Source organism: Gopherus evgoodei, chromosome 8 (genome assembly GCF_007399415.2).
Source record: "Gopherus evgoodei ecotype Sinaloan lineage chromosome 8, rGopEvg1_v1.p, whole genome shotgun sequence".
NCBI classification, from domain to species: Eukaryota; Metazoa; Chordata; order Testudines; family Testudinidae; genus Gopherus; species Gopherus evgoodei.
In genome coordinates, this window is record NC_044329.1 from 100977301 (window position 1) to 101000216 (window position 22916).

At 42.4% G+C, this 22916-nt stretch overlaps 1 protein-coding gene across 3 annotated transcripts in view; it reads left to right on the forward strand.

Moving 5' to 3' along the window:
- Positions 1-8999: 8999 nt before the first annotated feature.
- The window catches only part of GLIS1 (GLIS family zinc finger 1), a 285082-nt gene continuing 271165 nt past the window's right edge, over positions 9000-22916 (forward strand). Inside the window, exons 1-2 of one of the 3 annotated variants that reach the window (XM_030573308.1) lie at positions 9000-9016; positions 9824-10213. In XM_030573308.1, the coding sequence (XP_030429168.1) occupies positions 9862-10213 (352 nt within the window). In that variant the 5' untranslated portion in view covers positions 9000-9016; positions 9824-9861. Of the gene's footprint in view, positions 9017-9365; positions 10214-22916 lie in introns of those variants that run through there. The other 2 variants (XM_030573307.1, XM_030573306.1) reach the window with 2 other exon arrangements.

The following is a 22916-nucleotide window of genomic DNA, read 5'->3' on the forward strand; positions in this document are numbered from 1 at the left end:
TTTGGAGACGATGCCGCCTTCGGCTCAGTGGTCTTACATTCCGCAACGTCTCGCTCCCACCCCACCGCCTAGGTAAGGCTTGGGAAACTGGAATGGATATGAGCAAGCACTCGAAGAAGAAAAGACGGTTACTCATCTTTGTAACTGTTGTTCTTCGAGATGTGTTGCTCATATCCATTCTACACCTGCTCTCCTTCCCCACTGTTGGAGTAGCCGGCAAGAAGGAACTGAGGAGCGGATGGGCTGGCAAGGGTATATATCGGGCGCCATGGCGGCCCACTGAGTATTGCTAGGGTAAAAATCTCCGAACATGCACGCGGCACGCACACACCTTACTGGAATGGATATGAGCAACACATCTCAAAGAACAACAGTTATAAAGGTGAGTGACCGTCTTTTTAGCATAAGTAGTTAACACATTTCAAGGGACCATTCAAAGTGAAGAGGCTTCTTAACACCCCTCCAGTCATAGAGAGGAAAGGAAGTGGGGAAGAAGTAGTTGTGGGGGATTGAGAGTTACAGATTATTGTAATAAGCAATAAATCCAGTGTCTCTATTCAGTCCATGATTTTTAGTGTATAGCAAAGTTATGAAAAGTACCCAGACTTGTCTTTTGAAAACGTTGTGCAGATTTCCTTTAAGGGCCCTGACTGATAGGTCAGATATAGAGTGACTGAAGGTCATAGGATAAAAATTGGGTAATTGGAAGGGAACACCAAGCAGAAAACCCTCAAAGACATTTAGGGAGTAAGTGGACACTGCCCCAAGGCAATCTGCTCAGAGACGTGATTGGACAAGGGAACAGAAATAGGCCCCACAGTTGCACGACATCCATCCAACATCCTCCTCCTGGTATGATGAGTGGCCATCTTGGCTAGTGCTAGGAGTTGGTTGATGGGGAGGTCCCGTGATTTGATGGACCAATGGATATGGTCTGCCCAGATCAGGAGGTGCATGGAAAAGTGCAGCCAGAACCTCAGTAAGAGGTTCTGGAGGAGCCAGAAGAGGAGCTGCAACCTGATGCACTCTACATAGATGTGTGACAGGGTCTCCCTCTTGCCACAAAAGGGGCAGGTGTTGGGAGTTTGTGAACCACGTGCCCATATTTGCAGTTCCATGAAGGAGCTGCCAACTAATGTCCCCAATGGGTCATGGAACCTGGGTGCATTGGAAGGCATAGAGTGAACAAGATAGGGAACTGCAGAAAGAGAAAAGATGGATTTGTGGTTCAGGCAGTTGAATGCTGCCTTGGAGTACTGGATTCTAGTCCTGCCTCTGCTGCAGAGTTTCTGTGTGATGCTGGGCAGGTCACATAAACCAAACTTTTCACAGGTGGCCACTGTGCTGTGCTTTGCTTTGTGGGTGCACAGTTTAAAGTCTGGTGTCTGATTTGCAGAAGTGCTGAGTGCTCACAACTGCACTTGAAGTCAGTGGGGGCTGTGTTTTGAACATGTTAAGTGCTATACAGTACTAAAGCTATGGCTACACAGCCATGCCATTGTAATGCACACAGCGTAGCCACTCTGTCACCAGAAGAGCACTCTCCTGACAACAAAATAAAACCACCCTACAAGGGGCAGGAGAGTGTTTCCTACCAATGAAGCACCACCCACACTGGTGCTTTTCATTGTTAGAACTTTTGTCATTCGGGGTGTTCACATCCCTGAGCGCCAAGTTTTAACAAAAGAGCCGTGTAGAAAACTCAGGTGCAAAGTCTCAAGTTTTGCCCCCTAAACTTAGTGGACACTTCTGACAATTTCTGCTTTAATCTCTGTGCCTCAGATCCCCATCTGTAAAATGGGGATACTGCTACCTTATACCTCACAGGGGGTATTGTGAAGATAGTTTAACTCATGTTTGTGAAGCACTCTGATGATATGGTGATGAGCGCCATAGGAATGCCCAGGAAGGGATTAACAATTCTGCATTTACTGCATGCCATCCACACCTTGCACTGAATATGCTCAGTGTGTGGCCCTCATACCAGTGAGGAGAAAGCAAAATATTAGTCAACCATTCGATGAGCATCATTCATCCTGTGCACTGAATGAGGCAGACGTCCTGTGGACAAATATGCTGCTGTTTAATTATAATGCGCACACACATGGGGTTGAATTAATGCAACCTGAATTCTAGCATTTCCTAACTTTTGAGGGTTTAATTATCTGCGGCTTAAATTCTTTTAAAGTAGGTAGTTGGTTTTGTTTTGCTTTTTGTATGCATGGTGGATCTACTGTGTGAGATGAATCTATAACTGCTGCAGAATAACTAACATAGATTTTGCATCTAAAGTACAGTAAGCCTAACTGAGTGTCATGTAGAATAGTCCTATTTATTCAGAATCCTGTACAGTAATCTGCCAAATTTCCAATAAAAAGGACCGAAGGAATTGCACTGGGCCTTTGATCACTGGCCACCTATTACGTTTTTGGCATCTAAAGTGGAGTAGAGATTTTTCTTGTTTTTCCCAGTCCAGGGTGTGCTGGCTACCAGTTCCATTTGAAAAGAGGCTAACTTTTGAAAGATAAAAATCACACTGATCTGGGGGCCTTTTCTTTTAATTACAAGATTATTAAACAAATCTGTAAATTATGAAGGAATGGCTGAACACACCACTAGTTAAATGAGTGGTCAGTTTGACCTTGCTGTCTTAATTTAAGAGGTCATTTAAAAACCATTAAAAGAAAGGACTCATGGCTCCTTAAAGGGACATTATCAGTCTTTAAAAATGAACGCATCTCCAGAGATATCCCCTTTGGTTAAGAATTTGTCTAGCTTTGTTTTTTATACTATCTGTGTTGCAGTGGCAACTGGATTTTTGCATGACATTGTAAATTAATTTGTGCGTGTGAATTAACAGCACATTTGAAAACTGGGTTATTTATAACAGGGGTTTTCATCTCTCCCGCAAGGAATGTTTTTTATTTTAAATAGAATCCTGATGCTAACATCTACTCACTGTAACAACTGTTAAAGCAGGGGAGTTCTAAGGCATTGCAATCTCAAGCATATCCCTTTTAAAAATGTCAACCCTCCTACCCCCCTGTTTTTCCTTACATAAGCAAAAGCAGGACTTTCCGTATGGAAGCCAGTGAATAAATCAGATCTCTGTGTTCGCTCTTCAGAGTCTATTTTAAAGGTGACTTTATTTTAGTTCTTTTCTTCCAGAAAAAACCTGCACAGTGAAACAGAGACCTCAGAGCATGACTCAATCTAAATAGACTATCTTGTGGAGATCCCGTTCTGTTTGCCTCAGACAACATCCTTGTGGCTACCACAGCAGTTGATTACTAGTGAAGATGGTAATATAAGGAGAGTATTTTGGAGACAGTATTTTATCCATTGATTCCCAGGACTCCTGTGGATTTCAGGGATCAGACCCTAAGAGGGCTATCCATTGGTGGGGAAGGGGGATTAATTGCATTGTCCCCTTTTCATCTTCATTTAATGACCTTCCTCATCCATTTTTGTTGTTGTTCCCTGTTCCTCTGCCACTCATTACTGTCTGGTTCTTTCCCCCTGCTGATGCTTCCTTGTTCCCTTCCCACATACTCTGATCTCAGGGAGCAGCTCCTGTTCCCTGCTCCTAGAGGAGCAGCTTGAATTAGAGACTGCTGTGTACCACCTTCCATTTTTACAGCAGCCAGTACAGGTGTTGAGGCTCTTCATTGCAAAGAAGAACCCGAGTGCCTGTAGAAGCACCTGGAAACAGAAAAGGAACTAACATCACGGCATTTACCAGTTAGCCACAGACCACCAGTAACAGAACAGTTCCGGTAACCAAACTTGTTCAAACATCCATCTTTCTTCCCACCACCATGAAAGGTTTTTTTTTGTTTGGGATCTGTGCTTTTCTATGACCCTGGTGTACAGTGAAAACATGATCAGCTAGCTGCAGGTATATCACTGGGGTTGCTAGCGTCGCTTTCTTGGTCAATGGGGCAAGAGATTTGTTTCTGGTCTCAGAACCAAGTTACATCGCCATATTAAGAGCATGCAGACTTCTGAAATGCATAATATTGAGATGATTTAATTGTTTAGTCTTGATCTAATCTAAATAGGAGCAAGGTTACTACCTTATGGCTGGATTGTGAGTATACACACAGCCCTGAGTAAGGAGTTGTGCCTGTATTGCACCAAGCCAGAAATAGCTTCAGCAAGCTTTGTGACAAATATCCCCCTGCATCGCTGTTCCCTCTGTTTCCTTTTTGCTGCTGGCAGGTGCTAGTTTACTGTTACAATGGTCAATTACTACCCACCAGTAGCTGAAAGCCTGTGCTGTGGCACCCATGCTCAGGTGGTGGGTTACTTGAGCCATCTCCCTAATACAAACTGTTGCATGCAAATTAGCTGCAGAGTAAGGGTAGTGATTGGTTTAATTACCTCTGATCACAATGGTGGAGGAGTCTTGGCGTGAGATAGATACATGCCTTACTGTAGCAGCATTCCATAGGGGTGTGATTTGTAAAGTCAAAATGGCTGAAAACTTAAAAATTGGATAGTAACAGACCACAAAATCCAGTGCTCATTCGACCTGGTGATAGTCTAACAAAAAGAGCTCTCACCCATGCTTGTAGCAGCTTCTGGCATGTCACAGTGATATTTTAGGCTTCAGAGTCACAGAATGACAATCCTGCAATCGTATTAGAGTCCAACCTGGATCAGCTACTCTGCCAGTGAGTGGGGGAGCAAGGTTCTGTTCATTCTCCATCAGTACCCTCCCCCTTGGCCTAGGAAGGGAGTAAACAGGCAAATAGCCTGACTCCTATGTGCCTGGACCTTAGAACCAGGTCACGCACCCAGGGAGGTTCCAATCACAATCTCACTCCCACCAGCTTAATTGAAGAGTTTTGGAAAGTAAAACTAAAATTCTACCCCAGACAGGGCTGTCCATGCACAGAACTGTATTGGGGGTTGGGGCAAACTCTGAAACTGAGCCCCCCCCCCCCCCCCCCCCCCCCCCATCCAGAAAAATTATCACTGAGGTGAGGTCCCAGCAGGGGAAGGGTAATAGAGCAAGCCTGCCCTGTACTCACACCACAGTGGTGGCTCCTATCCAGAGTGCTGGGCCTGACTGTCTACGCTGAGGTCACAGTGCCGCTCAAGGTTGGCCCGATCACCCCTCCATCATGAGCAAATCTCAGCATGTGCCACTGCAACCTGCCATGCAGTGCCACAGTTTTGTGCAAGCACCAGTCAGTTTGGGAGCCCTCTCAAACAAGGGGCTCGGAGCAAACTACCCCTTTTCCCCACTTCTGGGCAATTCTGACTAAAGGCCAGCATTGCCTGTACACTCAGGGAAAGGACATCCTTCCGGTGTCTGCCACTCCAGGCACAGTAATGGTGACACCATCAGAGGTGGAGAGGAGGTAGCGAGGACAGGCCTGAGCCTGCAGCCTTCATACATGAGTAGCCAATCACACTGAATTCCACCCTTACATCCAGACATGTGAACCCAAATAGCTGGTGGAAAAATCATCAGTCAAATAACTGAGAGTGATGAGTGAGAGGGCCCAGTGATTAACTTTCCTGAGATGTATGAAGATGGGATTTGATGATCCAGATCCAGGACAGAGTGACAGTGTTGGGGTGAGAAAACATTTGCAACACAAGCCCTGCATCCAGCAAAGTCTTACTAGTAGTAAATCCACTTGCCTGCCCTTGCACTCCAGTCCTAAAATATATTGTAATATGCTTTTTGGGAGCAGCCAGTGGAGGATACTTACACACTGTCTATTGCATACAGGTGAACTGGAGTTCTCTGCACAGACCCTGATTACTTTATGCAGTGTGAGAGAGCGGGTGTGAACTGGCCTTTCTCATGGCAGCCATCTGTGTTTGCACTTTGGGTCTGACCCTCCTCTCCAGAGGTGGCTCTGGGGATTTTGCCGCCCCAAGCATGGCAGGTAGGCTGCCTCGGGCGGTTTGCCTGCAGAGAGTCCGCTGGTCCCGTGGCTTCGGCGGACCTCACTCTCACTCATGCTGGCCTCAGTGCAATTACTCTTGATTGACACCAGTGAGAGATCAGAATCACGCCCAGTGTCTGCAGGTTAGAGATCCCATCCTTGCCCTTGAGGTGTCAGGCATTTCCTGCAGTAGGCCCTAGGTCTGGGACTTGCTTCCCCCTTGAATCCAGCCCAGTCCATATCCCACCTCTGGTAGAAAGAAGTGCCCTTTTAGACTGACATGTTGGCCCTCTGACTTCTCTCTTCCCCCCTCTTTTTGCATTATGTTCCTTCAGTCACATTCACTGTAATGTTTTACTCCAGGGCACAGCTCCAGGAGCTCTGTGGGTTGAGGTGAGGGGTGCTTTAATTGATAATTACATTATTGAGTATGTGGCGGCCTCTGCTGGTATTTAGAAAAAGTATTTTATTAGTCATGTCACACTTTGCATAAGCCAGTTCACTCCATTGACTTTAGTGATGGTGCATCTGCTTACACTAGGGCTGAATTTGGCCCAGCGACTTGAAATTTCATCGCTGAACTGTCAAGAGAAAACAGTCTGACTACAAGAACAAATATGCTTAAATCACACAACAGCTGGATGTTAGTGGCCTAAAGCAGGAAATTCACAATGAGATCAGTAGCAGCCGAAGTGTTAAATTTCCTTCTTTTCTTAGTTTAAAAAGATTCTTAATATCTAAAAAGAAAAATCAACATGAAAAGTTATAAAACTTATCTGATGTTACCTGTGTTCCAGGAAAAACAGAGAAACAAGGTGGGTGAGGTAATATCTTTTATTGGACCAATTTTGGTTGGTGAGAAAACTCCCAGGAAAAATGCATTGTTGGTCTGGACTGCAGCTGTGTGAACTGGTGTAGCAATACCAATTTATCCCAGCTGAGGACCTGGCCTTGTGTATTTAAGTGTAATGTAAACACCAGACTTTTCCTTTTCTAAGATACAATGTGATTTCCCTAGTTACATTGTAGTATGACATATATTATTTCCCCCTATAAATTTTAATGCCACTTCACAAATCATAGTTTAGTGTGTTAATAATTTAAGATGCAAATTTAGTATATTATTATTCATTTCCAATAGCACCTATAATTTGCTGGACATTTTCCAAATGGAAAAGAAGGAACTGCTGCTGTCCTCATTACGCTACAGCCAGAGAGACCAGCAGGGGAAGGGGTACAACCAATTAGTAGTGGACAAGATGGTAATTGGCCACATCATGGGAGCATAAAGTTAACACAGGTTTGTTTAGTTGTTTTTAACCCTCATGACATCATCCCTGGACTAGGTCACAATTTGAGGTTCGTGCCCCATAGCTGATTTTTCAGTCTCTGCCTTGCTTGGGTTTTTTATTTAATCCTCCTTCCCCCCCTGTGGTATTTGTGTCATGGGCTACTCATTTGCCAAATTCTGTATCTGTTAATGGAAGCTATTGAATTACACCAGTACAAAAAGAACCCTCACCTGATTTTGTTTTTAATATTTAAAAGTGGCCTAAGTGTGGTGAGACTAGATGACCTCCTGAGGTCTCTTCCAGCCCTAATTTTCTATGATTCTAAGTGATTTATATGATGTAAATCACATTCTGCCAAGTGAGCTACACTAGATATGGTAAGTGCCATCAAAGGACATTCCGGCCTTTGTGCTTCTCATAATGGGGGAAAAAGGGACTCTAATGGTTTGTACATGGTTGTCCCTGATCTTGAAATTGATGGAGCAATCCTAAATCCTGTGGATGTATCCTCCAGGTTTGTCCTGCAGGCAAATGAAAACTCCCTCTTTCTGACCAGATTTCATTCTGCCTCACCCTAGGCAGCCCTGCTGTCAGCAGCCCCTGACACAACACAGTGTGTAAAGCAGGGCCAAGTTTCATCCCTGCATTCAGTTTTGGCTTTGAGGTGTTTTGACCTGTTGCAGGTATGCTAGTATTGCCTCATGATAGTGCATCCTAGCTGTGTGTGCATACATGCCTAAGTCATGCATCTCTACGCCTCACTATGGATGGAACAGGCTGATACAGTATATAAAGGGAGGTGCAAGTATAGATAAAACAGCAAAGGCCGTGTGAAGATGGGGCCAGATTGTACCTAGCTCTGAAAGACAGCGAGGAGGCCTGCCTTTCTGACACTCAGCACTGGTATAGCTTGTCTTGCCGCCAAGGACCTTTGAATTGGTGGGTGAGTAGCTGAACCTCCTATATAGCTGTAGGTACAGAATACCAACGTGTCTATCCCTGAAATGGATGGGTGCATGTGTTTGCGTAAACACCCACATGAGACTGTGTGGCTATTGGTGTGCATGTATGTTAAGGTGCACACATGCACTTGTATATCAGTGTGTGCCAGTACTGGTGTGTGGTGTGTGTAGTGTGCAGGGGTGGGTAGTGTGTGACAGTATGGGTGGGTGGTGTGCAGGGGTGTGTGTGCACCAGTATGGGTGGGTGGTGTGCAGGGATGTGTGGGTGTGCCCATACAGGTGTGTGGTGTGCAGAGGTGGGTAGTGTGCACCAGTATGGGTGGGTGGTGTCTATGGGTGGGTGGGTGGTGTGTGCCAGTACGGGTGGGTGGTGTGCATTGGTAGGTGGTGTCCATGGGTAGGTGGTGTGTGGTGTGCAGGGGTGTGTGGGTGTTCCAGTGCTGGTGTGTGGTGTGCATGCGTGTAGTGTGTACCTGTGTGTGTGTGCGCGCGCCTCTGTACCCCTGCGATGCGGGTGCACGTGTGTACCTGTCCAGAGGGGGGCGCTACACCTGCCTGTACCTGCGCGTGCCGCCCAGACACGCGGGGCCGGCTTCTCCAGCCTGTCAAGCCCCGTCGGGGGGCGGCCGGGCCCTCCCCGCCCCCGCCCTGATTGGCTCGGGGGCCGGGCTTGCTCCGGCGCTGCGGCAGGGCACTGGCCCGGGCTGCCGCCCGTCAGACAGCCGGCCCCGCGGGGGCGGGGGCTCGGGCTCGGGCTCGGCGGGACGGTGCTGGCGGCGCTGTGGTGGAGGTGGCGGCAGCGGCGGCGGCGGCCGGGAGGAGGGAGCCCGCCCGCCCGCCCGCACCCCCAGGCCAGGTAGGAGAGCGCGGGGGGCAGCAGCGCCCGGGGGGTGAGGGGCTGGGCGGTGTCTGGCGCACGCTGCCCGGGCAGCCGCCGGGTCCCGAGCTGCTGTCCAGTGACATCTGCCTCGGCAGCTCCTGGCCCCGCTGCCCCCGGGCTGGGCTGGTGCCACCCCCTGGCGGGCTCTGCCTGGCAGAGGAGCGGAGCCCTGGCGAGCCGCACTGACCCCCGGGCAGCGGCTTAGCGCGTCGTGACAGGCAGGAGCTCGGAAACAGCCTTGTTTGCGTGAAAACCGCAGCGCTTCTTGTCTGGGCGGTCGCTGCTTGAATGGTTCCGCTGAGCGGAACCAGCCTCAACAAATCAAAGTTTTTCTTTTCCTTTCCCCGAAATGACCGAAGGGACCAGCAGTGTCACTGGGAAGAAACCAACCCACCAACCAAACCTAGGAGCAGTTTTAAAAGCTAAACTCCCCGCTCTCTCCCGTGCAGCCCCAGAGCCTTGAAAAGTGCCTTTCCATCCCTGTGTTTATGCTTCTGTATGGGGAGAAAGTCCTGGCGTACCTTCCTGTTACAATAATACAGGGTTTGTTTGATTAAACATCAGGAAACATCGCACTGAGATTGTATTCATTAACCCTTTCGGGTTTCCAGATTTGCAGTAGCCTCTTCTTTTAAATGACCCACTGGCTAAAATACACGAAGGTACCTGATGTTAGACCACAAGCTCGTAGGGTGTTTTTACCTGTTGTTGTTTCCATTGCTTTAAGAGTTAAAGAGGGTCAGCTTCCATTCCATTTGACATTCCTTGTGCTGTTTTATGTAGGAGATAAGCAAGGATCCTTCCAGCAGAGGGACACAAACATGCACTATGAGGTTGCAGAGTTTCAGAAACCTAGTACCAGTGCAGCCTTCTTTGAAGCGATTGATAAATGCCAAGTAGTGCCTATGAAGGAACTGCCACAAGTGACTTGTTCCAACACTGGTAAAGCTTTTTTGAATTCTCAGATGTCTTTTAAAATAACTGTCAACAACAGCAGCGACAGTACAGAACCGCAGCAAAGTCCACATGAAATGTCAGTGCCACTGTTAGATCTCATCCCCAAAAGACCAAGCATATTTGAGAGGCTTCCAATCCTTCAGCGGACACAGGAGTTCCGATGTCCTAAAAGCTCCAAAGAGTATTTCCAGCAGCAGAAACATCAAAGCATGAAGGGTGAGTTATAAAATGCATGAACCGAACAAACAAACAAAAACAAAATCCAACACAAATTCATCTGTATCAACCTTTTTCTTTCTGGTCTTAAGGATATTTTCTGAAATGTTTATATAACACTGCAAATTTTTTTTCTTTCCACCTTCTAAATGCAAGATAATGTAAACCAGACTTTGTCTGCAGATGGACTGCATAGAGTTCTTGATACGTTTCAAGAAAATCTTGAGACCAGTATCCTCTTTAATTTCCTTGAGCAGCCTCTCCTCAGTTTTGGAAAACACACAGGGGATGGTCATATAAGCTGGGTCTGCTTCCTGGGATGAACTCACTGGGCTAGGTCGTCTTATTGCACTCTGTTCTTGTGGCTTAAGGTAAATGCTTAGTTTTATTAAATTGTTTCACTGTAATTGTTTGAATTTTTATGTTAGACATTGAGAAGGTGTGATTAACATGTATGTAAGCAGGGAGTCCTCAGACCCAGGATTCCTAATGTCTGACAGGGGTTGTATAAAATCAATTTATTTTTTTTAGTTTAGAAATGCATCTTTTCATCTATCGTTCTTAAAGAAGTTAATAACTAATGGCATTACATTTGGTTGGAAGTTAGTTATTTAAACCTGTCCGCCTTCTGCTATTTGATTGTGTTAGCTTATCAAGGTTCAATTTTAAAATATTCCACTCTCTAGATAATGGCTAGAGATACAGATCTGGTTTATGAGACAATACAAGCACCTCATCCATGTTATAATACCACATATCTAGACAGATGTGCATAGATTATTAGAGCAAAGGCAGTCTTTCCTATAATGTTCACAACGTGATTTCTCTTTCTATAAAAACCTACGGAAATGTCCTCAATCTAGCTGATGTAAGATACTTCCCACTAGGAATTGCATCTATTTCTTTCCTTTCTATTGAAAAGTAAAGTAGACTGTTCACATATGGACTTGAAATGTTGACTTTTGTGAGCTTTAACGTAGGGTAATGGGCCTGGCCACTATATTATTGTTCTGATTATAAATAACTTCTGTTATTCTAAAGTGGGGATAGGGGGTTGTGGGGAAACCATATGGGGACTCAGAGCCCCTCAGAAGTGAGTTCCACACCAGCCCGCTGTGGGCCAACACATGGGTGGGCTTTTAAGCAAAATGAGAAAGCAGCAAAGGTGTGCCTGGTGACAAATCAGGCAGGAAGGGGGCGGGGGGGGGGGAACGAACTGGCAGGATGCAGTCCTTTCCACAGCCTGTAGTAGGAACTTCAGCATCCCTGTGCTAGAGCTCTGTGCACTTCCTCCTGTGTGCACTCCCCCCACCCCAAACAAAGTTGCAAATCCCACATATTTCAGCTGTGTGCAGTAGACACAAATTTCACCTTTGTTGAACTTGGGAAAATCTTTAATCTGAAGGGGAATTCAGATGCTCTAGAGAACATAAAGGTTCCACTGTGTGTTGGAGTCCCTGCAGCAGAAAGAAGTGAGTCTGAGGAGAGGGACACACATTTGTCTAAACTGATCACACTATCTTCCCTTTCCTCTCCAGTCATCACTGGAGTTTATTCCTTTTTGTAAAGCTTCCAGTTTCTCCGTTTAGGGCCCAAGCCTACAGATGCTTAAGCATGTAAGTAACCTGTACTACCCAAGTGAGCAAAACTATCCACATTTGGGATTGGGGTCTTTGCCATGTCCACCTGCTGCATAATGCTGGCATACTGGATTTTTCCAATCTGAGTGGTTCAGCTACGCTGTTGGTTAAGACTTTATAGCATAGACCAGAAGCTGGGAATAGGGGAAATGAAATGTTGTTGTGATAGATTCTCATTGTTCTGAAGTGTCCCTGACTCCAGTGAGCCTTAGTAGAGTGTCTGTTTCTTCCGACAAATTGCAGTGTGCATTCATTCATCTCAGTCAAATGGAAACTGAAGCAACAGATTGTAAGTAGTCTTCATGTTCTCTAAAGCTGCAGCGTTGTCCTTCTGATTAAAGATGTGCAGCTTGTGAAGTGATAGCAACTGCACACACACAGTTGTGCATTTTTCAAGTTCTCTTACTGTGAGCCTCACTCTCTTCCAGTAATAATATTGACATTTCTAAAGCACCCACCAGACGCTTCATAAGCAGGGAGATTGCGGTGCTACTACACCAACAATTGCCTGCTAATAACAAGAGCCACCTTATAAAATTAGATTATAGAATAATCAAATAATATACTAAATTGCAATTTAAAAAAAAGCCAAATGGTGGCAATCTGTAAGTATCCAGACTTTGCCAATAGCCCTGCAAATAGGCTAAAGGTTATAGGAAAAGACAGGTGTATGTGGACGTAATGTAAGAAATAACCAAGAAATCAGAATGATTTCAAATGTACCCTGCAAAGGTTTTCAAGGGAGGAACTAGTGACAGCTTTATTTCAGGCCATCACACAGTGGGTCTTCTGCACTTCAGTACTGCGTGTGGAATAACTCCCTCTTCAGTCTGGGTTAGATTACAGAATACGCCTCCTGGTTTAGGTTTATCCCATTTTGAAGGGTGGGAGCAGGGGGGAAGGACCCTCTTAACGTGAGCGTAAACCATTTTTATAGTTGTCTGTAAACATTTTGCCAAAGGTGGCTTTAATTTTTTTTGTTTAAAAAAAAAAAAAAGATACTGCCCCATTAACAGCTTTGAGGCAATTGCAATGAGAAGGATTAGCCTGTTGCAATGTGCTCTATATCATTCCTCTGCTGTTGCGCGGTGTTAAGTCTTGATGCTGCAAACACTTTCCATACCTGAACAGCTAGTCTAATTGAACTCAGAGCAACTGGTCATGTGAGTAAAGTTACTCAGGTGTGTAAGTGTTTGCCCCCTGGGGCTGTCTATATTTCAGCAAAAATGCAGACTTTTTTTTGAAAAAAAAAGAGCTTCAAATTTGTCCCTTTCTGGCAATGATTTTTATTTTAAATGTGACATTTTGCCCAACCTCTCTTTCGGTGTGATTGGCTGTGCTACATGCTGAGCCCTCCTTGTTTTACCTCTGATCTCAGTGGATTGCAAGCTGTAGTATTTGCACCCAAACACTGTTCCCTTAGAGGCACTTGTGGTCCACTGGGCATAGAATAATTGTAATAAAAGGTATGACTTACTTTACAATATTTTCCCGGGGTTATGTGGTTTTGTGGTATTTAATTTACTTAAATGCTATAATATGTGATTTGCAGGGTAGCACGGGGCAAAATAATAACCAGTTACACAAAAAATACTTGAGGTTTGGGTAAGGAAGAAAAATTGCGACAAAGTACATCCAAATCCTGTCCAATATGTCTTTAAAAAACCCAATTAAAGCAGTTTTGATCATTACAATGAAATGCTCTTTTTTGCAGATTCATGTGATTATATTGGATTCATGAGTCATCTGTGTTAACTCGTCCTGTCCTTTGTGCCATTAGGGAAAATACTCCCAACTGCACAAACCTTTTCAGGAGCCACTTCAGACAGTTACTTAAATTAAGAAACAATAAAGTAGTTTAGTCTTCAGTATTTGGTCACTTCTTTGATGAGGGTCATAATTATATGATTATTCATGTAGAGCCACAGATTAACATAATGTTCTATGCTAGCAAACTGGCATGTAAAAAAGAAAGGGGCCAGTACTTGCAATACTTTATCCGTATAAGTAATCTGATGACTACCGTGGGGCTATTTTTCCTGGATAATTAAAGATTTGCAGGACTGGGACAAAAGGCATAAGGTGGTGCAATATAACTAACCCAGTTATTATACAGTATATTAGATATACTGATTATTCTTATTGGGCCTGATCCCGTAACCCTTCCTCATATGAATGATTGTCATTTACCCAAATAGTCCCATTGAAGAGAATGAGATTACTTGCATGATTGAGAATTATGCATCTGAGTTTGGTGGGTTGCAGTTTTGGTCCCATTTTGAATGACAATTTCCATGTTTACTCAATTTCATATATAGTACACAGGGGTTGTTCTTTGTCACTTCATTCTGATTCCCATAGAAACCCAGCCCACTTAGCATTTTGGGAGCATCATAGCTTTGAATAATCTCTTACAGTTAAATCTTATAGATGTTTTCTTTTTTTTGTTTGGGTTTTTTTATGTGAATAATGCATAATATAACATAACTCTCCTAATTTTTATTTATTTTATTTTTTATTTTATTCCCACCTTCCTGGAAAATAGGGGAGAAACTGCATCTGAAATCACATTTGCTTTTGGTCATTTTAGTAAATCTTATTTTTTTTCTCAAATTAGCTAAAACTGTTATACGTTTCCAAAAGAGAAAATAAGTTTTCAGTTATTTTCTGCGGAAGGAAATTCCTTTGTGGTTTGTGTTTTGAGAATGGAAGTCACTGAATCGAATGTGCCCCTCTCATAGATTTCTAAATGCTATTGCACCGTTTTAAAAAAAAGATGGATCTAATTGCATCCAGTATTTAGGATTGCATTTTTTATCTAGAGATGCTTAATGAAACACAGAATAATTGGCAAATAAAAAATAAAAGAACTAACTACCAATACGTTACATAAAGGCATACCGCATCTATAATGTAAAAGCATAGAGCTTTCTAGTTTAGAAATAAATGAGCTATTAGAAAGATGATAGTAGTAGATATCATTTAGCAATTATATATGATAATGAGATATAATTATTTCAATCAGAAAAAAATGAACCTGATAATTAAAATGATACATTTTATAACCTCTTGTGTTCTACTTGAAGGATGGATTTAAATGATTACTTTACTTTATTATGGCTTTAAAATTTTATATTGACACATGGAATGAAAACTAGGTTTACAATATATTTTGTTAAATGGGAGGAAAATTATTGTATTTTATTGTAAACTAGAAGACAGTTAAATTAGGACTTCAATTCTGCAAATACGAGTTACTTTGCTCTTTTGAGTCATCCTATTGACCTAATACTCAAACTGTTCTAAATTACTCAATTCTTAAATAGATCTAAATGCTGTTCCCATTTTAGGGTCCAATCCTGCAAACACCTGCACGCGAGGTGTGTGCTGAATGATTTTTAGTAGATTTAAAACCATGCTATAGAACCGTTGAAAGATTATGTTTGTAAAACTGCTGAGCTTGGAAAGAAATGTGCATGTAGATGTCTTTTGCAAGAACACACAAGCTGACTTTATGCATATTCAGTCATAAGGGGGCTCTGAATAAACTCTGACAGTTATTCCATAGGCTGAGAGAATACTTAAAACTATTAAATGCATCCCTCTTTGACAAATTCAGATAGGAAATAAAGTGTAAATTTTAAGAATGCAGGTAATTAACCATTAGAACAATTTACCCAGGGTTATGGTGAATTCTCTATGACTTATAATTTTTAAATCAAGATTGGATGTTTTTGTAAAAGTTATGCTGTAGGAATTATTTTGGGAATGCTATGGCCGGTGTTATGCAGAAGGTCAGGCTAGATGATCACAATGGTGCCTTCTGGCTTGGAAACTATGAATAGTACTTTTCTTCTACAGAAAGATTCACTTCCTTAACAATGAGCAAAGATGTGCAGTAGGTTGCTGTTTAATTGTATAGGGTGAAATTGTATAGGGCTCCATTGAAGTCAATGGAAGGTTTGCTATTGACTTTGATGGGGGTCAGTATTTCAGCCATAATCATATTGTAGATATACCCTATGCTGTCAGGCGTGCTGAACAAATATCAGCCCTTACATTAAATATGTCGGTAAACTTGGAAGTGAAATAATCAGGAGAATGTGTCTGTGGCAGATTTAGGATATTGTAGGTTAACTTCCATGTTTGATCAACATTACGATTACAAAATAAATATTGTAGAAATGTGAATATACCTCTGTTTTAGAGCTTTTTTGAAACATGTTTAAAGATGCTGACTGGGCAATTAGAGGGGGATTATGGATGCAAACTGCTGTATTTCATACTCCAGGTTTCTATCAGTACATGTCAACAGACCAGAGAAGTCACGCAATCCGGCAATCGTTTCACAGTGTACGGTAACTCCTTTTAATATAGGGCTAGTTTGTTTACTTTATTTGTCAGCCTCAAAACTTTATTTCCCAGCACACTGATGCAACTTATAAATACAAAAAAAAAAAAAAGCTTGGCTCAAAAGCAGGGGTGGTGTTTGCTAATTCTCATACAGTGTAATCTTACCCTAGAAATCTGAAAACAAGAGCAAAGATGTGTTTCTGAATATGACACAGCTGTTACCTCATATCCCGAAAATCCTGAACATTGGAATAAAGTGGACAAAATGACTGGTTGAAGCACTAAAATAAAAGGAATAATTTTCAATGTGGCATGTTAAAATCAAAGACCATTTAATCTAAATTCAATTCCAATTCTACCTTTCAGTTTTAACTTTGAAGAATAGTTGCCAAGATTTTTTTTTTTCTCCACTGTACTTTCAGGCATTCAGTATGTGAAACCCCAGAGGGTATCTCCTGCTTTCTGTTTGCAGAATCCATGCTTCACTGATAACCTGGCACAAGGATTTTTTTTTCTTTAGTATGGTTAATTTAGGTTTATGAAATGATTATTCATCACTGGTGATTATTGGGAAAAGTGAGTTGCCAGAGCTGCTATAGGAAATAGACCCACATTCTGACTTTTTTAGTTTTTCAAATTCTGCCTTTTAGAAGTTGGGAATTGCAAGAACTTACATATTCAGATCTTCAAAAGTGATGATCTAGTTGTCTGTCTCTCCTTTAGGTCATTGCATTTGTGTAAATATAATGTGAAGTATGTTTGGCCTTTTGTTTCACAGTGCTTGAATGTTTTTTTGATGCTTTACACAGTTAACTAATAAAAAACATTGTAACAGAATAAATCTCATTGGCTTTGTCTTAAGGGTGAGCTAATGCAAAGCATTTCAAATAGCATTGGAGTCTTGTATTCAAGGTTTTTCCGGTGAAGGAGGAGGAAGGATTTGTGGGTATGAGAATACATCAGTCTTTCTGGAATAAGGAGAAAGCAAATATGTTTTATTGTGTGGTAGTTTGCGTTTTTTGTGCACATTTAACCAGAGGAGAAAATGGTTCTAAGTAGACATAATCAAATACTATAAAACACTTTTTAATACAGATCTCAATTGTTATTTTAAGTTTTTAAGGGGCTGGAGATTTAGTTTATTTTGGAACATTGCTGAACTGTATGAAATGTGTCTCTGGGGGACCAGGTATTTTAATACCTAGTAGAAGTTTGCATAACAGTAGATGATGTATTTAGCCTGCCTTCCAACGCTGTAAATAAATTACACATGTTGCTTTAGACAGAGATCATCCAGTGTGTAAATCAGAGGCTAATTTTTTAAAATTAAGTAATATTTCGTAACTGAGATTTTTTTTTAAAAGATAAGAGTTAGATTATATACGACGATACTCGAGCCAAGTAACTTCCCAGCATGACATGGAAGGCCTTAGGTTATTTTAAATATGTGCCAGTGATTTGTTGCTTTTTGATAATTTTATTTGGTTAAGTAGCTTAAATACTGAAGTCAACAACCCCCGAGGCAAAGAAAGATAATACACTTAGAATTCTATCTTAAAAATGAAATTTGATAGCTTCCACTTCTTAAGTCTATCTAACTCTCAGTGCAGTAAAAGGAAAATAGCAGTAAATGTATTAATTTAATTATGTACTTTTTCTTATTTGCGTGTATAACATAACATGCACTTTAGATAAGAAACAAAATAGTTTGAAACAAAAGAAACAAAATGCTGTTAAATACTTCATGGTTAACACAACCCCAATTCCTTTATAATAAGTTTAAATATTAATTCTGTGGAATGTCAAATGCCTAAAGCTAGACATAAGTGATCTGCAGTTTCAAATATCTAGGAGTAGGTTTATGAAACAGGATATTTAACTGGGAGAGATGACTAGCACATTTCAGAGTTATCGGGGCACAGACAACAGCGCAGGATGATTTATTTATTTATTTATTAAGAAGTCATAAAATGAAGAAAATTGTTCTAGGTGCACAGGACTTGAAGAGTTTAGATTTAATTATTAATGTGAAAGAATAGCAGTGATTTCTTATGCATTTAATTTCTAGATCTGCTTGTTTTGATTTCTTCTCCTGCCCCTCTCTAGAGCAGCTGGCTTTAATTTAACCTGAATCCCACACTGAGGGCAAATGATCAGTCACTCGCTTACAATTACTGTATGTAGAGCTCTTCACTGGAACATCTCCGAAGAGGAGTACTATACGAAAAAGAGCATCAAATGGGACTGGAATAATGTTTGAGGAAGGCAGCGCTCTGGTTCAAAAGGCCTCAGTTCACCACAAAACAGATCTCTCTACTTATCCCTTTTTGTGCAAATCCTGCTCTTTCCCCATCTGTATCTGGCAAGGTGGGGTGGGGCACAGGGAATGTTTTCTGTGAGTAAAAAAGAAATTTCCATTTTATTTACCAGTGTTTTCCCTGAAAGGATTTCCAGCATGGGATTTTCATAAACACTCAGGCCTGGTCTACACTACAGAGTTAGGTCGACGTAAACTTACATTGACCTAACTCTTTAAACGTCTACACTAAAATGTAGCTGTCACCGTGTTACCCACTACACTGATTTAATAACTCCACCTCCGCAAGAGGCTTAGCGCTTAGGACCATGTAGTTAGGTTGATGCAGTGTCAGTGCAGACACTTCATTGCTTACATCGACTGTTACTGGCTTTCAGAAGCCGTCCCACAATGCCTCACACTGACACTTAAATTGGTGCAAGCGCTCCTGGTGAGGATGCACACTGCTGGCACAGGGAGCGTAGTATGGACATGCAAAAGCGATTTAATTATGGTGGCTATACGTCAACGTAACTTAGGTCGACTTAATTTTGTAGCATAGACTTGCCCTCCGTGTTGGCCTAACTGTTCCCATTTAAAGGCAATTTTACCACTGACTTCAATGGGAGCAGAGTTGGACCAGCTCTGAGTGCTTTTGAAAATTCCTCCCATATTCTCTTGAGAAACAGAGATCACAGTATACGGCCCAGTCCTGCTCCTATGTTCACTTTAGTGGCAGCAGAAGCAGGCCTGTATTGGGACTCTGGAGTAAGGCAATCAGCAACTCCATGTTAAGCTTTTTATTTCCTGGTTGGGCCTCACATGGTCCTCTCAGGCCTTCTGTGGATTGCATGCTGCTAGAAGAGCCTATGCACAATAAATTCAATCTGCAGTCGATACGTGGACCTAGTGAGACCCAGAGCTGGGGAAGGGTCAGTGAAGGGGGAGATGGGACAAGGGTCATGTCAGATGAAGTCAACTAGACCAGAGTAAATAGATACCATAGTAGAGGAGGATTAAGGGGGCCTGGGTTCTATCCCAGCCTCTGTCACTGAGTTGCTGGAGGACCTTGAGTAAGTCTATGTACACCCATCCCCGTTTCTCCATCTGTAAGATGGAGATAATGGCACTTGCCCTCCTTTGTAGAGTGGTTTGAGATCTAGATGAAAAATGCTAGGTGAGTGCAAAGGATTATCTACTATCATTATCCAAAATGTTTCCAGGAAGGCGAGAACTCCTGGTCAGACACCCTGCTTGTACTTCCTGGTACCACCTATCCAGCTCACTGCAGGAAGGAAGCTGAGGGGTAAAGGACATTCCTCAGGTCTAGTTCAATGCCCAGTAGTAGTTCAAGTTGTTAGAAATGGAGTTATAAAGAATTATTGCAAAGTGGATTTAAAATGGAGCTGGCCAGTGGAGTATTCTTCTTGTGCAGGGGAATTCTGTCCTCAGGGAAAGTTGGCAGCATTGAATCCACTCCATCATCCCCTATATCCACTCCCCCGTATCCTAAAGGGTCAGGGGAGATCCATCACACCTCAGCTCTGCTGGTGTAAGGTCCCCGAAGGACTGTATGCATGTGGTGTAATTCAGAGTATGCCTCTGCAGCTCGAACGTGCACTGAAGCTGGACAGTTTGGGATGAGAGAACTGCTATCAGCTCCCTGATGACCCCATCGCTTAATCTGAGCAAGGTTTGAATGCAGCTGATAATCTGTTCTACTTGTTTCCTAAAGAAAACACAGCTCTAATCATCTCTTTACCTAGATTCTTACACCACCTTGATTGCTATAGTGTCAGTTTTCAGACTTGATCTACATTTAGTCAACAGCTCAGAGGGACTGATTCCACTTTTCCTGACTTTTGTAAATCTGGAGTAATTCCATTGATTTTCAATACAGTACTCCAGATTTACATCAGAAGTCAGTGAAATTACAGTCGTGTAAGTGATCAAGCCCAGAGGATCTAATCTGCAAAAGTTCTTTTTGTAAGTATAGAATGAAATTAGCTTGAACTGAGCAAATGATTTGCAGCATATAATTTATCTGAGAATGTTACCTTTTTTTTTCCTTCTGCAAACTGTCAACAAGCAGCTCATGGTTTTGTCTTGAAAGTGAGTTACTTGAAAATAATTGCTGAATCATTTTCTGGCCTATGGAGCTGTCGTAGAGCAAATTCTGAAATTCAGGTTATATTGGTTGGTTTTGATTGAACACATTAATCACATGATTCTTTCTCTCTTTAATGCATGCAGTCATGGAGCTCTTACACTGAGGTTACTTGTGTGAGATTGCTAGTTCAGAAATCATTCTTTCTGGATATTTACTTAAAACGTGCTGTTTCCACAAATATTTTTGCTAATGTCTATTTTCGCTAGATGAGTCACAGAAAGCAAACATAAAGGGGCACAAACCTGGAAAGCTGATGCAAAGCTATTCATGAACAGTGTTTTGAAATATTAACTCAGCTCTAAAATAAGATGAAAGATGCAGCCTCAAGCATTGTAATCCCAGCACTCCGAAGGCTCAGTGTTGCCTCTCTGCAGATTAAGAGCCTTACTTTGGGAAAGTCAAGCTAAGAAAGTCTTGGGAATGTATTAGAACAGGATTTTGCAGACATTTGTGTATAAGGAAATATGACCTACTGCTTCACTGTGACCCAGCATGACTTTCTCAGGATGGGAGTAATGTGCTTTAGGGATCTTTACTTTCTGGAGGTGGGGAGTGTTAATTTTTATAGTGGAGTTCTGTACCAAGTGCTTGAGGAGTTGCTGGGGGACCCACAAACCAAGAACACAAGTGGTTCAGCCATTACTGGAAGTGATAAAGGTGATTTTATATATGGTGTAGAGGCTTCACAGTAGATGGATTGTGCTGAGATGTCAGGGAGACAGCTTCACAGTCTCAATAATACAAGACTCGAGAAAACTTGCCATGAAAAATAACTCCCAGTTTATAATCAGCTTGGATTCAGGGAAAACTGAATCATGGTACCAACTACCAGTGCTTAATTTGTGCCAGGGCAGAGCCCTGGCACCTCAGGCTTGCCACATCAGTCATGAATGTAACAAATTGCTCGAGTCCTGGCACCTAATTGCTTGAGCCTCAGCACCTCTTTCATAACAAATGAAGCCCTGCTAACTACCATCAAAGAAAACAACAAGAGAAGTTAGATGAGACCTCCACCGCTTGAATCAACCTACAAATGCAATCTTAGCTTGTTGGGTAAACTAGTTGTACTTTAAATGTAGATACTAGAAGGACTGTTATGTGATCCGCCAAAGTGTTTCAGGCTCTGCAGCTCAAAGAAAATACTATGTACATTTAGTAGCCACAAATTCTTCTGATGCACTATCCCTCTGCTGCTATCAATCTAGGCTTCCGATGCACCCATCACTGTGGAGCATGACAATGGATTTTCTATGCCGATGTTGGGTATTTTAGTAAATGAGCCAGATTTCCAGTGCCTTCTATCTTCTCCCTGCTGGCTTCTCCTTTTCTCATTACCTTCTTCCTGCCATTCCCTTTCTCTGTTCTGCTACCTCATGGTATTAGGAGGAGCCCTCAAAACCCTTCAGTATCCCAGTCTGCTACTATCTGACTCAGTTAACAAATGTCAGTGACACCTCTTTCTCCCTTTTAAATGCGGTGTATGCACAAGGATATTGGAGGACATGATCATATCTGTTTGTCAAGAAAACTCTGAGAAGGTCCACAACAGAAAAGAGGCAGACAAAAGTGACCGGAAAGTAGGAGTGGGAGAGCCAGCAATGAACAGCTGGGCATGGGGATTATTGATCTTATGTACAAAACAGTTGTAAGCTGTTTTATGGCTTTCTGAAGACAAGCCTTTGTTAACCCAGGATTGCTTCTTGAGATAGAAAATGCCAGGCATTGTTCTGAAGAAGACAACAGCCTCACTGATATTTAATTAGGCTAGGATTGTAATTATTATTCTTTGAGAGCATTCCATCTTCCAAATATTAAGAAAAACTGGCAGCACAGAAGTGCTCTAGTACCACTGCCCTGTGTGACTTATTCATGTCTCTGAGCTCCTAGATGAAACACAGACAGCCCCTGGTGATGGTAAATCACACAGAAGAAGGTTTTTCAGCAGAATAGTCAAGATTTAACAAGGCAGCTATTTGCCAATGTGTAGAAGAATCGAAAGGATGATATGAGCAGCACTTGCACTGCAATAAGAAGGAAGGAATCTAAAAATAGATCAAGCAATGTATGATTTAGAAAAGGAAGTGAACGTGTGCATGGGTGCAGGCAGTATAGAAAGCGGTGCATGAGTGATGAAACCAAGTGCGAATTGTTTTAGTAATGTGCTACATCGAGAGAATTAGGGTGATTCAAAAAAGGTGGATGGTAGAAGCTATATGCATTCAGCAATGTCACCAGCACTCTCTT